This window comes from Macaca nemestrina, chromosome 3, assembly GCF_043159975.1.
Source record: "Macaca nemestrina isolate mMacNem1 chromosome 3, mMacNem.hap1, whole genome shotgun sequence".
Classification (NCBI taxonomy): domain Eukaryota; kingdom Metazoa; phylum Chordata; class Mammalia; order Primates; family Cercopithecidae; genus Macaca; species Macaca nemestrina.
In genome coordinates, this window is record NC_092127.1 from 156652397 (window position 1) to 156669129 (window position 16733).

General features: G+C 37.3%; 1 protein-coding gene across 3 annotated transcripts in view; it reads right to left on the reverse strand.

Annotated features, from left to right (window-relative positions):
- LOC105487719 (NOP2/Sun RNA methyltransferase family member 7) overlaps positions 1-16733 on the reverse strand; it is a 64571-nt gene that overhangs the window by 15828 nt on the left and 32010 nt on the right. For 2 of the 3 annotated variants that reach the window (XM_071093689.1, XM_011751306.3), the window contains exons 8-10: positions 12867-13010; positions 9476-9577; positions 5066-5183 (exon numbers count right to left, since the gene is read on the reverse strand). In XM_071093689.1, coding sequence (XP_070949790.1) covers positions 5066-5183; positions 9476-9577; positions 12867-13010 — 364 coding nt within the window. Of the gene's footprint in view, positions 1-3776; positions 4295-5065; positions 5184-9475; positions 9578-12866; positions 13011-16733 lie in introns of those variants that run through there. The other variant, XM_071093690.1, reaches the window with a different exon arrangement.

Here is a 16733-nt window from a genome sequence, read left to right on the forward strand (position 1 = left end):
CCCATTAGTGATTTTGAAAACCTGTTATTGTGCTATTGGCTTAAGTATAGACATATAAATCAATGGATAGAATGAGAATAGAATGAGAGTCCAGAAATAAGCCCACACATCTATGATTAGTGAGTTTTCTATTTTCTTTCTTTTTGTATTAGACCGGCTCTTGCTCTGTCTCCCAGTCACAGCCTTGACTTCCTGAGTAGCTGGGACTACAGGTAGGCACCACCACACCTGGCTGATTTTTTGTGGAGATGGGGTCTCTCTATGTTGCCCAGGCTGGGATTAACTGATTTTCAACAAGGGTGCCAAGACCATTCAATAGGAGAGAATAGTCTTTTCCACAAATGTTGCTGGGAGAACTGGATGGCCACATGCAAAGAAGGAATTTGGACTCCTAACTCATATCATATACAAAAATTAGTTAGTGGCGATTGTTGTACAACTTCATGAATGTATTAATATTTTAAGGCACTGAACTGTACACTCTAAAATGGTGAATTGCATAGTATGTGAATTACATCTCAAAAAGCTTATTAAAATAGGAATAGTTACCTATACTTAATGTATATCTATAACATAATATAAACACACACATCCATGTAGTTGGTATTCAGCTGGTACTTGCTGGTGTGGCTGTATCAGCAGTAAAAATACCAAAATTTCTGGGCTTATTCCTATTTGCTGCCCCAGCTCTCCAAGTGCCCCTCTAGACCATCACATAATAAAAAGGGACAAAGAGGTTACACCTAGCTCACCAAGGGACCTCCAAAACCCTACTTCATCCCTTTAATGGGATATTTTAGGACTTAGAAGTGGCAAGATATAGGAAGGAAATTGTTAACCACTTAATTATGCATCTTTGGATTGTGGGTGGAGTTTCCGTAACAAAAAAATAATAAAATTTGAGAAGAAACCCACTTAAAACTATAGTAGTTATAGCACTGTCATATTAGTATAGAAATAGCCAAAGGTCAGTGGAATAGAATTACAGGTCCACACAGAAGTATACATGGGCTTAAAGCATATTTTTAAAAGATGGCATTTTAAATCAATGGGGAACGGGGGCCAAGGAAATATTATTTGGGGAAAAAGTAAACCTTGATCCATACTTGAGTCTTTTACCAAAATAAAGAGCAGAAAACTCAATTATTTAAATATAAAAAAGATGAAATTATAAAAGTAATATAAGAAAACTGATAAAAGCATTCATAAGCTAGGAATCCACATAACACAAAATGTAGAAACCATAAGGTAAACATTGATACAAATGTCTACACAGAAATTGCTGTAAAGCAACTACTTTTTCTTTTCTTTTTTTTAAATTTGATTTATTTATTTATTTATTTTTGAGACAGAGTCTCACTATGGCATCCAGGCTGGAGTGCAATGATGTGATCTCGGCTCACCACAGCCTTGACCTCTTGAGTTCAAGCAATCTTCCCACCTCAGCCTCCCTAATAACTGGGACTACAGGATTGCACCACCACACCTGGCTAATTTTTGTATTTTTTTTTTTTTTTGTAGAGATGGGGTTTCACCACATTGCCCAGGCTGGTCTCGAAAACCTGAGCTCAAATGACCACCCACCTCAGCCTCCCAAAGTGCTGGTATTACAGGCGTGAGCCACCATGCTCAACCTATAAAGCAATTTTTTAATTCGTTTTTATTTAAAAATAAAAAGATAATCCGAAAAATATCTGTAATTCATATGAAAACAGCAACTCTTCCTAATATATAATAAGACATGTGAAAAGAAGAAAAAGAATAATCCAGTTGAAAACAGTGGGAAAGTACATGAACATGCAATTTATAAATAAACAGTAACAACTATAACAATTTAAAATTATTGAACATTTATTATATGCCAGATACTGCTCATGTGTTAATTTAATATATTCAATCTCCACAAGGATCTAATGATGTAGATAATATCATTAACTATATTTCACAGCCACCTTTTACAGCCACCTCACCATTCACAATACCCTTCTCCCACTTAACAAAAAAGGTATATTGTCCTGGGATATTAACATCTCCAGGATGCTAACAACGGGACAACTCAAGAAGGTGGCCCCCTTCTCCCATGGCAATGCAAGAGTTTAGGTAAGAAATCTTTAAGAGGGTATCAAACTCAGCAAACCTTCCTTCCTTCCTCCCTCCCTCCCTCCCTTCCTTCCTCCCTCCCTTTCTCCCTTCCTCTCCTCCCACACTCACTTCCTCCCTCCCTCCCTTTCCCTTCCTTATTTCTATATATCTATCTTAGAATTCAAATTTAGAAGAAAATCACAAGAGAATATTAATGTTTATTTGAATTAAAGAATAAAGTCAGACTTTCTGACAAGGTAAATTTGGTTTTGACAATGAGAACTAGTTATGTAAAACAGGTAACAAATTTAGCATTTTCCCATAAATCAAATAAGATAAATAAATCTGCAGGTCCAAACATTTAACAGAAATATATTTAAAACACATATGTAACATAATGTTCCAGAAGTAATATATTTTGCAGCTATTTAAACTTATGATGAAAATGTTAGATATTAACTCTAAAATAAAGAACAAGATATATAGTTATTCAAAAATGTTTAGGGGCCAGGTGCAGTGGCTCACACCTGTAATCCCAGCACTTTGGGAGGCTGAGGCAGGTGGGTCACTTGAGGTCAGGAGTTCAAGACCAGCCTGGCCAACATGGTGAAACTTTGTCTCTATTAAAAATATAAAACTTAGCCAGGGGTAGCGCTGCATGCCTGTAATCCCAGCTACTTGGGAGGCTGAGGCAAGAGAATTGCTTAAACCCAGGAGGTGGAGGTTGCAGTGAGCTGAGATTGCACCTGGGCAACAGAGCAAGACTCTGACTAAAAAAAAAAAAAAAAGGTTTAAGGATAATTTGAGCAAAAATGTTTGACAACCACTGCTCTAGAATCCTTACTTTTAACCACTCCACAGTACAATGACCAATCAGTAAACAGGAAGCATGCTCAACCTCAGTAATAGAGAGATGAAAATATAATCAGTAATGAGATCTCATGTTTTCACCCCACAGGTGAGTAAAGATTTTAAGTCTGATGAAGCTCAGCATTTGTGAAGCTGTGGGGAAACAAGCTTATAAGAGTGAATGTTTTGATAGTAATTTGACAATACCAATTAAAACAAAATAAGCACATTCTGTGGTGGTGGAAAAATCTAGAAGGCTATAAATCAAATTGTTAAGAACAATTATATATAAGAGGATGCCATTTGGAAAAAGGCTTCCTTTTTAAGTTAGTACTTCTATAATGTGAAATTTTTACAATAGGGAACCAAAAAAATTACATATTTGCAAATTTTATCATGACAGCCGAAGTCCAAAATGAGCTGAATATTTCTGGGATATTAAAAAGAAATATAAGCAATAGGTAGGTGATGAGATTAAATGACATGTAATATTGCTTTCAACTCTAAATTCTACCACTTTGGGGTACTAAGAAGTGATTCTTAGAGGATTCTTAGAGGCTGTCTGGTATAATTCCCTAGGTAATGCATAATTTCTTTTTTTTTTTTTTTTTTTGAGACAGAGTCTCGTTCTGTTGCCCAGGCTGGAGTGCAGTGGCACAATCTGAGCTCACTGCAAGCTCCGCCTCCTGGGTTCACACCATTCTCCTGCCTCAGCCTCCCGAGTAGCTGGGACTACAGGTGCCTGCCACCACGCCCGGCTAATTTTTTTTTTTTTTTTTTTTTTTTGTATTTTTAGTAGAAACGGGGTTTCACTGTGTTAGCCAGGATGGTCTCAATCTCCTGACCTTGTGATCCACCCGCCTTGGCCTCCCAAAGTGAGCATAATTTCTTTTGACAGCATCCCCAACAAGTAGTTATAAACATCTTCAATATATACTCTCCAATTTGAGCTCAAATCTCAAACCAATCTTTTATGCTATAGATTAATCATTAATCACGGCTTGCCTGAAATAAAATCAATATTCCTCCATGTTTGCCATATCACATTCTTTTTTTTTTTTTTTTAAACAGACAGGGTTTCACCATGTTGCCCAGGCTGCTCTTGAACACCTGAGGTAAAGGTATGTGCCCGCCTCGGCCTCCCAAAGTGCTGAGATTACATGTGTGAGCCACCGCACCAGGCCAGTTATATCATATTCTTAAAAATATTATTCCTAGCAAATCAAGAGGCACACATTCCACATTCACCAATTTGGTTGCATACCTTCAATAATACCCTTTGCCACTGGATGATGATTTAGCTAATGCTACGTTGAGGAGCTCTCCGAACGCGAGGTTGGCTCTTAGCTACTGAAAGGAGCTACTAATTAAGGAAAGTCAGCAAGAAAGAAAATAGAGGTGTGATTAATATGCCCACTTGTGAAATGGGCAAAGGAAAAATATCAAGTTAAAAGGAGGGAGCAGACAATATGCATATTAAGAATTAGAGGAGCCGGGCGTGGTGGCTCACACCTATAATCCCAGCACTTTGGGAGGCCAAGGCAGGTGGATTACCTGAGGTCAGGAGTTTGAGAGCAGCCTGGCCAACATGGTAAAATCCCCATCTCTACTAAAAATACAAAAATTAGTCGGGCGTGGTGGCATGTGCCTGTAATCCCAGCTACTTGGGAGGCTGAGGCAGGAGAATTGCTTGAACCTGGGAGGCGGAAGTTGCAGTGAGCCTGAGGTCAGGAGTTTGAGAGCAGCCTGGCCAACATGGTAAAATCCCCGTCTCTACTAAAAATACAAAAATTAGGCGTGGTGGCACGTGCCTGTAATCCCAGCTACTTGGGAGGCTGAGGCAGGAGAATTGCTTGAACCTGGGAGGCGGAGGTTGCAGTGAGCCAAGATGGTGCCACTGCACTCCAGCCTGGATGACAGAGCAAGATTCCATCTCAAAAAAAAAAAAAGAAAGAAAAAGAAAAAGGCCCTATGGAATCTATGTTAAATTTGTAAGAAGTTAGGTAATTGTATCATACTAAAGTATAATTTTAAAAAGAAAAAGTAGAATGTCTTTATACAACTTAGAATATAATATTTTTCATTTTAAAAAATATTTGTTTGAGTTGTTTAGAAGAATCCTTCCTTTTCTTACCTATAAAGTTGTACTTTATTCCCAAGGTCTTGAAATTCCAGTGCTTTCTTAACAACAGCTTCATTTTCTTCTGGACAAACTGAACATGTGCAGTAAACAACTGCTTGAGCTTTAGTAACTATATTAGAAGAAGATGCAATGACTGTAACAATGCTATTAACAATCCTATACAAATGTGCTATGTTTCCAAACATCTATTTGATACTAATACCACATTGTTCTGATAAGAATAATTTCCCCAGGTGCTTGAATGGTTTCCCTTCAAAGCAAAAGCTTGTCTTAGTAATTTAGTCTGTGGCCAGTAAGTAAAGTCATTCTAACTGGATTGTATGGAAATTGAAAATTCAACAAAAAATGAGGCCAACTTAGTTATAAACACAAAGAAATAAACACTGCAAGTTACCATGAACTTGATACTTCCGCCCATTCTTCTACAATCAATATCGCCTAAATAGTTTAAAGGATTCTAGAAACAGACAGACTTAGAGGTGAATCCCAATTCTGTCACTTACTGCTCTATGAACCTGGACAAATTACTTAAAGTCTTACATTTTTCATCCATAAAATGAGGTAATACTACCACCTGCAATTCACTCATTGATTCATACTTATTGAGTACCTACCACCTGCCAGACAGGCACTGTTATAGGCTTTGGGATACAACAACACAAACAAAAATCCATGCCCCTGTAGAGTTAACTTTCTAGTAGAGGAGAAAGACAGTAAGACAGAGATAAATAGGAAAACTATATAGTACTCTTAGGTGATCAATGCTATGGAGAAAAGCAGAGCAGGGGTGAGGGATAGAGAGTTCCAGGAGAAATAGTGTGAAATAGGGCAGGGAGAGAAAGCATTGTTGAGATGGCAAACTGTGGGTAGACTACAAGGAGATAAGGAACCAGTCACAGAGCTATTTAGAGAAAAGCATTCTAAGGTAAAGGAACAGCCAGTGTAAAGGCCTGAAGTCAACATGGTGCTGGTATGTTCCAGGAAAGTGAAGGGACCAGTTTGATCAGAGCAGAGGGAATGAAGAGAGAGTAGTGAGCCAAAGTCAGAAAGCATAGTCTGAGCCCCAGATAGTACAGGGACTTGTGGGCAACCAGAAGGGCTTAGGTTTTTACTCAGGTTATGATGGGTTTTAACAAGATCACTCCAATTGCTATGTTAAGAATAGAGTGTAGAGGGCAGGGGCAGAGGCTGGTAGAGAAATTAGGAGGTCATTACAGTTGATGGTGGTTTGGACATCGTGGTAGTGGTGGAGGTAGCTGGATATATTCTGGGTATAAGTTGAATGTACCTCATACACTGACAGACTGGCTGTGGTATGAAAGAGAAATCATGGATAATGCTAACGTTTTTAGCCTAAGCGAGTGGAAGGCTACAACTATCATTAACTGAAATGGCAGTACTGTGGGAGGAGCAGGTGTGGCGGGAGGAAGATCAGGGCTTCCATCTTGGACATACCAGCTTTGAGATGACTATGATTCCCTAAGTGGAGATGTCAAGAGGGCAGCTGGAAATACAAGCTAAGAGTTTCGAGAGGAAGTTTAGACGAAATATAGATTTGGGAGTCACATAGAGGTGTTTAAAACCATGAGACTGGATACAATCACCAAAAGAGTAAATATAGTCAGAGAAAAAAGATCCAAGGCATGGACTGTGGCACATTTCCATGTTAAACAAGGTGTTGAGACAGAGAGAACCCAGTAAGGGAGACGGAGAAGGGGGAGCCAGAGAGAAGGCCTGGAAGGTGGTGCCCTGTAAGACAAGTGATGGAAGTGTGTGAAGGGAGAGAAAGCGACCACTTCTGTCAACTGCCACAGACAGATCAAGGTAGATGAGGGCTGGGAACTGATGCAACAGCATGGGATCACTGGTGATCCTCACAGGACCATTTCAGTTTAGTGGCAGGAGTGAATGTGTGATGGTAATAGCTCAAAAAAGGAGAGAAAAGATTGAGGAAACATTGTTCCCAGGGGAAAGGCAAGATACAGGAATGTTTTACGTAGGCGGAGGACATTCAAATAAGTTAAAATATAGGGAATTTTTCTCAATGAAGGACTATAAATTCTAGAGAGCACAGAGTGAGATGTGGACAAAGGAATATGAAGAGAGTTATGGAGACCAGAGTATAGGAGATGAGGAATGACCTGGAGTCAGGGCCTCTTGAGTTAATTGTCATTAATAGGTATAAAGGATATAAGAAGACATGTTTCTTATAATTTGATTTATTCGTTTTTGTTTTTGTTTTTTTTAGAGACGGAGTCTTGCTCTGTTGCCCTGGAGTGCAGTGAGGTGATCATGGCTCACTGCAGCCTCCAAGCCCTGGGCTCAATCGATCCTCCCACTTCAGCCTCCCGAGTAGCCTGCATGCCCCCATGCCTAGATAACTTTTTAAATTTTTTGTAGAGGCAGGGTCTCACTATGTTGTCCAGGTTGGTCTCAAACTCCTGGCCTCAAGTGATCCTACCATGTTGGCCTCCCAAAGCACTGGGATTTCAGACATGAGCCACTACACCCAGCCCATTTATTTATTTATTTATTTATTTATTTATTTATTTATTTGGAGACAGAGTCTCACTCTGTCACCCAGGCTGGAGTGCAGTGGCGCAATCTCAGCTCACTATAACAAGTGATTCTCGTATCTCAGCCTCCCAAGTAGCTGGGACTACAGGCATGCGCCAACAAGCCCGGCTAATTTTTGTATTTTTAGTAGAGATGGGGTTTTACCATGTTGTCCAGGCTAGCCTCAAGTGATCCGCCAGGCTTGGCCTCCCAAAGTACTGGGATTACAGGCATTAGCCACCACTCCTGGCCCACACTTATGATTTTAGAGAGTAGTGGCAAGGCTGTGAGTCTTAGAGGGCAAGGGAATTAGGGGTGCCCGGGCCCCATTGTTGCTCTCGTCAAAGACAGCATGCAAGCTAAGGAAGAAAGTTTGGTAATTATTAAATAAAATAGTACATATAAAGTAAGTAGCAGGTGCCTGGCACATAATAAGTAAGCAATAAGTGCTCAAATATTTAAAAATCATTTTCACAACTAATGAGGACTCAGCACAGTTAGTTTTGGTTTTTTTAAATACTTGTTTTTACTCTAATTCCATGACAGATTACATAATTATCGTTTATGTGGTTGATTTCAAATGGGGCTTTTAGTGAGTTCTATCAAAATTTGGAGTCAAACCCCTGATTACATACTTAACTACCTAAGATAGCATTCTCTTAAGGGAAAATTAAATACAACTTGTTTTGACTTACAGTATGTCTTCTAGTAATATAAACTGTCATAATCTCAAGAGTTGCCAAATTTTATGTTTATTTGGCATCATAAAAGAGCTTATGTCATTAAAATCCCTTTGCTTTTCAGATTCTTTCTGAAGCTTTTTTAAGCTTTAACTATCTAATTAAAATTTAATTAAAAAGGATCAGCTTATTATTTACCAAATTCCTGATCTTCCAATCAACTTATTTCCCATATCATATTCATATCATGTTCAAATGAATATTTATTAGCAATATAAACTAAAAGAAAAGGCCTCCTCTGTGCTTTCTATTTACTTATTTATTTTTTGCTTTCACTCCTGGCAAGCTGTGACCTCTGTGACTTCTATAGGCCTTATTTCTACCTCATGTATGTTTATGTATTTATTTACTGAATGATCTATACCCATACATCTATACCCATAATATAGATGGGTCTATGCACACATCCATTTATCTTTAAGCCTTTGCAGGTCAGGATTTGCTAACACTGATACACCTTACATACAGCTTAATGCCTGACCCAAAGTGGGCACTTTATAAATATATATGGAATTAACAAAAGCTTATTAATTTCTCAGAGACATCTAGATTTCTGTGTGCATATGTGGAAAAGCAGTGGTACTCAAAATCTAAATAAAGTTATTAAAGCAATGATATAAATCACTCAAAGTGCTGCCTTGTTACTCAAACTTCAAATCAAGAGGTCTAGGCTTTCTCTGCGATTTCACCTCTCTGTTCTCTACTTAGCACTAAGAGAAATAAGAGTTTGGCTAAAATTTGGACTGTAGAAGAGTTGTTAGGGGTAGGCGCAATGACAACAGAAAAATTATATCAAGTAAGAAATCCAAGAGAAGAAACAGGAAAGCTGAAACTACAATTATAAATATACATAATTATTTCACTTCGGCATTACAAAATTAGTAAATTATGCTTGCTAACCTGTTTAAAATTACAGTAAAGCATGTATTCTAGAAACTGAGATTAAATTGGTAAAGATAAATATTTTGTTATTTGAAGGCAGTAAGATTCTGGAAAATGTGCTCATGGCTCACACTTCATTGCTTGATTATAATAGATCATGAAAGACTAATATTTCTAAAATGTACACTGTATTTTAACAAGATGGTGCCTGTGACAAACTTACATTTCATTGCATGTGTTAGCTGTTCGTACTGCTGTTGAGCAAGAATGTGAAGTTTGTCCACTGATATGCCTCCTTGAGAGTGATCTTTAAGGAATTCTGTATCTGAATTTTAAAAAGAAATGCTTTTAAATATAGCACCATTAAAAACTTTTTACATATTGTTAGCATCACATAATTTTTCAATCATTTTGCCTACCAATAAAAGTGTTTCATGGAAGATATCTATTACAACTAAATAGACATTGAAATGTTGACTTAAAAATTAGAACAATAAAGTTAATTCTGTTTCATTTTAATATTGCTTTTCAAAAATATTGAAAATATTTAATATTGTTTTTCTGCAAGTTGCTATGAGATAGTCATCCAAGTAGTCATATAAGTCATTTAGACACAGAGAAAATGCAGTCAGTTCTCGAGACTAACACTGGAAAGAGAAATAAGATTTATTTTCCAAAATAAAAGCAAATGGGCTATAGTCAGATCTGAGAACATACAAGGATATAGTTTAAAATACTAACTTTCCAAAAGAAACCTTGGAAGAAAAAATTCAGAAAAGCAAATGTTATGTCTTCATAACAGATTAAGAAATAATGTCTTACATTTTTTAATTTTTAAAAAATAATTTAAATATATGTATTGATATTAATGAAGACATACTGAATGCAATGCTACTACTTTATGTAGATTATTTTAATGACCACTTGAAGAATTACTATCCCTTTTAACATTAAGATAATTGTTTAAACATACATTAAACAACTTGTCTAAGGTTATATAGCTACTAAGTGGACAGCCAGGATTCTAACTCAGAAATCTAACCAGAGGGCCCAAATTTCTAAACTCTGTATTATACTACCTCTCTAGAACTCGCTAGAGTATGACAGCCAATTATTTATACCATGCATGTGGCTGTTGCCCATACCAATAACATCACTAAAGGTTAATTAAACTCCATTTCTTCCCAATTTTTTAGTTTTACATTTCATGAGGGGTTTTTTGTTTTTTGTTATCGTTGTTGTTGCTATTTTTTTGAGACAGGATCTCACTCTGTCATCCAGGCTGGAGTGCACTGGCACAGTCTCGGTTCACTGCAACCTCTGCCTCAAGCAATTCTCATGCCTCAGCCTCCTGAATAGCTGGGACTACAGGTGCACACCATGATGCCCAGCTAATTTTTGTATTTTTAGTAGAGACAGGGTTTCATCATGTTGGTCAGGTTGGTCTCGAACTCCTGGCCTCAACTGATCTATCCACCTCAGCCTCCCAAAGTGGTGGGATTACAGGTGTGAGCCACTGTGCCTGGCCTACATTTCACATTTTTTTTTCTCTATTCTAAAACTCTCCATTACTTGTTAAAGGACTATTACAAATTATTATACTCTAAAGCCATATCATCTACTTCTTTAATTCTATCTTAAAATAATTTCAAGTCTTTTTAGCAAGGACCAACTTCATATATTCCTCATATATTCCTCAATGGTTCTAATATTTTTCAATGTTAATGTTTTTAAAACTAATTCCTTGTATCTAAGTTTAATAAAATAATCTTTTGGATTCACCTCCACTGTTTCTGACTAATGTTCCACGTTCCCACCACAGCCACTAGGTCAGCAACTCCTTATTTGCTCTGGCTTTTAGCTCCTCAGAGTACAGGTTCCTTCAAAAGCCCACTTGCTTCAGGATGTGACCACTTCTTAGCTTATCCTATCATCTCCTCATCAAGGCTTTCAAAACATTACCAGTACCTAGGAAATGTTTTCCTTTCCCCCCTTTCCTTATTTGTAATTTCCTTCAGGCTTTTCTCCCCTAGCCTTTATTTTTAATCTGTGGTTTATTTTTTTCTGGATTTCCACCTCAAAATGGCCCAGGATAAGGCCAGAGTCTCACAGTTCTGAGCTCTAGTTCTCCTGACTGCTATGCCTATTATAGCTGCTATTTATTCCCCCTTTTTTCCTTCCCCCTTTTCTTTTAGTGTCTACTAATTGTTCTTTGATTATTTCTTAAAGTTCATCTAGAAATTTTCTCAGCCTACCTACCATTCTACCATCTGAATTGGTTATTCTTCTGTTTAAGTCTCTCTGGAAAGAAATTTTCTATAGCAAGTCAAAATTCCATGTGGTACAGTGTAAACCCAGTTAAAGACAGTGTCTTTTAGTGGAAAGAAAATGTGCTAACAGACCTGAATTTCAATCCCAGCTTCCCTACTTACTAGCTCCATGATCATAAGCAACTTGTTTAATTTTTCTGAGTCTTGGTTTTTTTCCTCTACAATTATAAGAACACTATCCTCAAAAAGTTATTGTGAATACTAAGTGACAGTATGTGAACACTACCTAGAATATTGCCTGGGACATTGTTGTGTTTAATAAATATTAGCTCCTTTCCCTCCATTTCTTTTCCTCCTCTTTCTGTCCTTGCTAGAAATAGAAAACAGTTACTATATTCTGTACGTTGATGGAATGTCTTCTGTTTCTAATATTCTAACTAACCTTATCTACGCCTTTCAATATAAGCAAGGGATAAGAATAAGTTTCATTTAATTTGGAGCAATATAATGTGATTAAGAGAGTCATTAAAAGTGTCAGTCTCAGAGTCAGACTGGTTATATTTGAATCCAAGCTCTGCCACTTACTAGCCCCATTATCCTAGGAGACTTCATTAACTTCTCTGAGCCTGGGATGCCTCATTTGTAAAATAGAAGTTAAGAAGTTACTACTTCACAGAATTCTTGTGAAGACTTACTGAAATAATCCAAGAAAAGTGCCACACCCAGGGCCTTACATCTAAGTTCTCAGTAAATGTTAATGCTAAATAATAATTATTTTAAATGTATTTAAAAGCCAATAAAATTAAATGTAAATGCTCCTATAATTAGTCTGAGATATTCATTTCATAAAGCATACATCCTAGAGATTAAGACACCTTTGAGTTTGAAATAATCTGTTTATGATTTAATTAGGATCATGTTTAGAACATAGGGGCTCTAGAGTCAAACAAATCTAAATTTGAATCCTAGCTCTTCTCTAGTTCCTTGACCTGAGAAAAATGAATCAATCTTTGAGTCTCAGTATTTTCATCTATAGAGTGCTGGTAAATTTTAACACTCACATCAAGAGCTCTGGTATATTCAGAATAACATACTGGCCAGGATCTTTTCTGATTGCCTACATTATTCCAATTATTAAATATTTTTAATATCACCCTGGTCTATTAGATTGGTATAAGGATTAAATGAGATAACAGAGGTAAAGGACTTTACACATATTAAGTACTTTATATATGGTTGCTATTATTTATCAGATGTATTTGATATGCTATTTTAATGATTTTAAATAATTTTATATTTTAAACTGTCAACTAATTTCAATAATTTAGAAATTAAAACAAGTACCTTCATGTTCATTTAAAATAAATTCTACTGGATTACTAACACCCAGTCCTGAACAACGAGGTAGCAGCAAAATCACTTTAACTTTCTGTAACCTGTGATCCTTTGATTCAATGTTAATAAATGTCTCACGAAGTATTTCAATATCTGGGGGAAAAACACAGAAAAATTAATGTAAAATATTAATGAAAAATCTTAATGTAGTATGCGACTATATCTATTTATTGTACATTTTTAAATCCTCAACCTCACAAAAATTCATTTTGATGTAGTTAGAAAATAGAGCTATTCTTCTCTGATACCTACCCAAAGTTAATACAGGAATCCTATTAATAGAATACTTTCTCCTTCACCTGAAATGATGTTGAAATTTAAAATTAAATTTCTCATTCTGAACTGCAGGATATACAGTAGGGGAGAAATGGACTTCAGAGGCAGAAAAATTCAGGTTGACTCCCAGCTTCACTCTTTACTAGCTGTGCATTTTAATATCCCTGAGCCTCCATTTCCTTCTTCATAAAATGAGATGGCTACCTCATATAACTGTGGTGAAGACTAAGATAAAGTAGTTAAGCTTAGCATGGTGTCTATTACATAGCAAGGGCTCAATATTGGTTATTTTCCTCTCCCATTCTTTATCCCCTTTTATGTTCTACTCTCCAGGAAAAAAAAAAAAAAAAAAAAGGTAGGGGAGGGTTATCAGAAGCACTTATAAGTTGCCAGTCCAAGGTACAGAATCCATACAAACTGGTGTAAAACATCAATCAGAACTTTAGGGATCCTGTGACTTAGCCTAAGAGTCTGCCTTCCCTTGCATTATAGTCATCTGTGCCCCTATTTTACAGCCAACCCTCCACTTTTGCAGTGCCTATCACACCCCTCACCTGCTGAAGAATCACTCTTGATATGTCCCCACCTGCTGCCTTTCTCTTGCCTCATCAATTTTTCCCTCTTCCTATTCTCCGTGTCTTTTAAAATTGTTTTTTCTTTCAATAGAGTCGTCCTTTTCTTCTTGCCCCCTGCCACTATTTTAAACATTTTATTAGAAAACTTCAAACATCTGCAATTTGGCATAATAATATAATAAATTCTCAAGTGCCCATCACAGAGTTTCAACAGTGAACCATTCATGGTTAATCTTGTTTCATCTGTACAATGCAGCCCCTCCCACCCAGCCCCCTATTATTTTGAATCTATAAATAGTTCCACATATATCTCTAAGAGGATAAAATCTTCTTTTAAAATGTAACCGCACCAAAAAAGTTAAAAATAATTCCTTATTATCATCAAATATCTAATCTGGCTCGCATTTCCCAATAGTTTCACACATGTCAAAAGTTTTTTGTTTGAATCAGGATCTAAATAAGGTACATACATGGCAATTGATCAGTCTTACTTTAAATTTCTTTTCAGCTACAGGTTCTCCCTCCATTTTTTCTTAACATTTATTTCTTACTGAAACTTCATTATTTGCCCTGCCAGGGTTTCCCACTGTCTGGATTTTGCTAACTGTTTTCCTAGAATGCAGCTTAACATGTTCCTATTTTCTGTACTTCCTGTAAATTAGTAAGTGAATCCTTAGAAGACCAATATTTTTTCCTTTGGGGGACGGAGAGAAAGGGGCAAAACTACTTATAGATGGCATGATATTCCTCCACTCAGTTGCCTTTGTGGTACCACCAAAGGGGTTGCAAAACACTCACATTCTAATTCTAAAACGCCTTTTTCCTTTATTAGCTGGAATACTTCTAAAAGGAGAAATTTCCTCTCTTCTACTGCTTGGCTCCCCAGTAGTTCCTATTCTCTCTTGTTAAGTAGGTAAAAACTGCTCAACTATTTGAAAACTCTAATGTGTACAGATGTAAGAACTGAAGAGAGCAGCCACTATTCCCACCCTCAGCCCCAAGACTGAGAGAAAAGTGAACAAGGAACTTAGAAACTCAGCGGAGCACCTCCCTGCCCCCAACCCTACACTCAACACAGACCAGGCTGAGATTCGGGTCTCTGAGAAGAGGGCATGATACCAAAGGAAGATGCTGTCGTAAACACTGCCAGGATTCTACACAGCCACCACAGGGATAAACAAGCATTGGAAGAAGAAAAGTCCTTTCTTCTTCCTCTTTCAGTCTTACAAAGTCTCTCCGGCACCCTCTAATGACAGAGGCAGTTGGCAATGGAGAAAGGGAGAATCAGAGCACAGTCCCAGCATCGCAAGACAGGACAAAGTGTGGGTTTAGAGCTGAGAGGCAATAATAAGAACTGGCCCAGTTTCTGAACCTGCTTTCTCTTGATTCTTCTTCTAATTCTCTGTGGCTCCTCTGCTGGTTCCCTCTTATTCAGCTTCCTAACCTCTAGGTATTGGAGTGTCCAGAAATCAGCTTTTAGATTTCTTTACTACCTAAACTCACTTCTTTAGTGATCGTGACATTCAATATTATGTAAATGCTTACAAATCCCAAATGTGTGTCTCTAACACAGACTTCTCCCCTGAACTCCAAAAGAGTGTACCCAAATACCTGCCTGACATTTTCACTTAATGTCTAACAGGCATCTTAAACCTAATATAACTAAAACCTAACTGTACCACAGTCTTTCCCATCTCAGGAAAGGGCAACCTCGGCCGGGCACGATGGCTCACACCTGTAATCCTAGCACTTTGGGAGGCCGAAGCGGGCGGATCACGAGATCTTGAGTTCGAGACCAGCCTGACCAACATGGTGAAACCCCGTCTCTACTAAAAATACAAAAATTAGCCGGGTGTGACGGCATGCCTCTGTAATCCCAGCTACTCAGGAGGGTGAGGCAGGAGAATTGCTTGAACCTGGGAGGCGCAGGTTGCAGTAAGCCGAGATCGCGCCACTGCACTCCAGTCTGGGCGACAGAGCGAGACACCGTCTCAAAAAAATAAATAAAAGGAAAGGGCAAGCTCATCAAGATTATAAAATGAACTGGGAAGTAGTTTCTCCTTCCATTCTCTGAAAGAGTATTATTTCTTCCTTAAATTATTTGCAGAATTCTGTGACAATACCATATAGGAATAAAATTTTAAAAAACTTTTTGTCTTGTGGGAAGATTTTCAGTTATGAATTCAATAGATATTAATAGCCATTAATCTTAAGATCTTAATAGCCAGATCCAAGAGTATCCAGATTTTCCAAAACTATTTCTCACTTTTGGCAAGTTGTCTATCCAGGAATCCATATCAGTTAAATGTTCAAGTTTATTGGCATAAAATTGCTCATAGTATCTTTTTATTGTATTTTTAAATGTATCTAGGATCTGCAGTGATATTATTGATAACTGAATTGTTTTATGTTCTTTTTCTTGATGAATCAATTCTATTTTCTTTTAAAAAGTCACTTTTTGGTTTTGTTGAGAGATGCTGTTTGTTTTCTATAACATTAATTTCTGCCATCTTTATTATAGTCTTCCATCAGGTTTATTTGATGCTGTTTTTCTAACTTTCTTATCATGCATGTAAGCATCATCAATCTTTACTATTTCTTCTCTAATGGTAGTATTTTAGGCTACAACATTCCCCCTTAGTTGCATTCTACATGTTAACATGTATTTTTACAATCATTAAGTTCAAAATATTCCCTAATTCCCACTGTGATTTCTTTTATGACTGATAAATTATTTTGAAGTATGTCATTTTAATTCCAAAGTGTGGCGGGGTGTGGTGGCTCATGCCTGTAATCCCAGCAGTTTGGGAGGCTGAGGTGGGTGGATCACCTGAGGTCAGGAGTTCGAAATAAGCCTGGCCAACATGGTGAAACCCCATCTCTACTAAAAATACAAAAAATTAGCTGAGCGTGGTGGCACGCACCTGTAATCCCAGTTACTCGGGAGGCTGAGGCAGAAGAATCA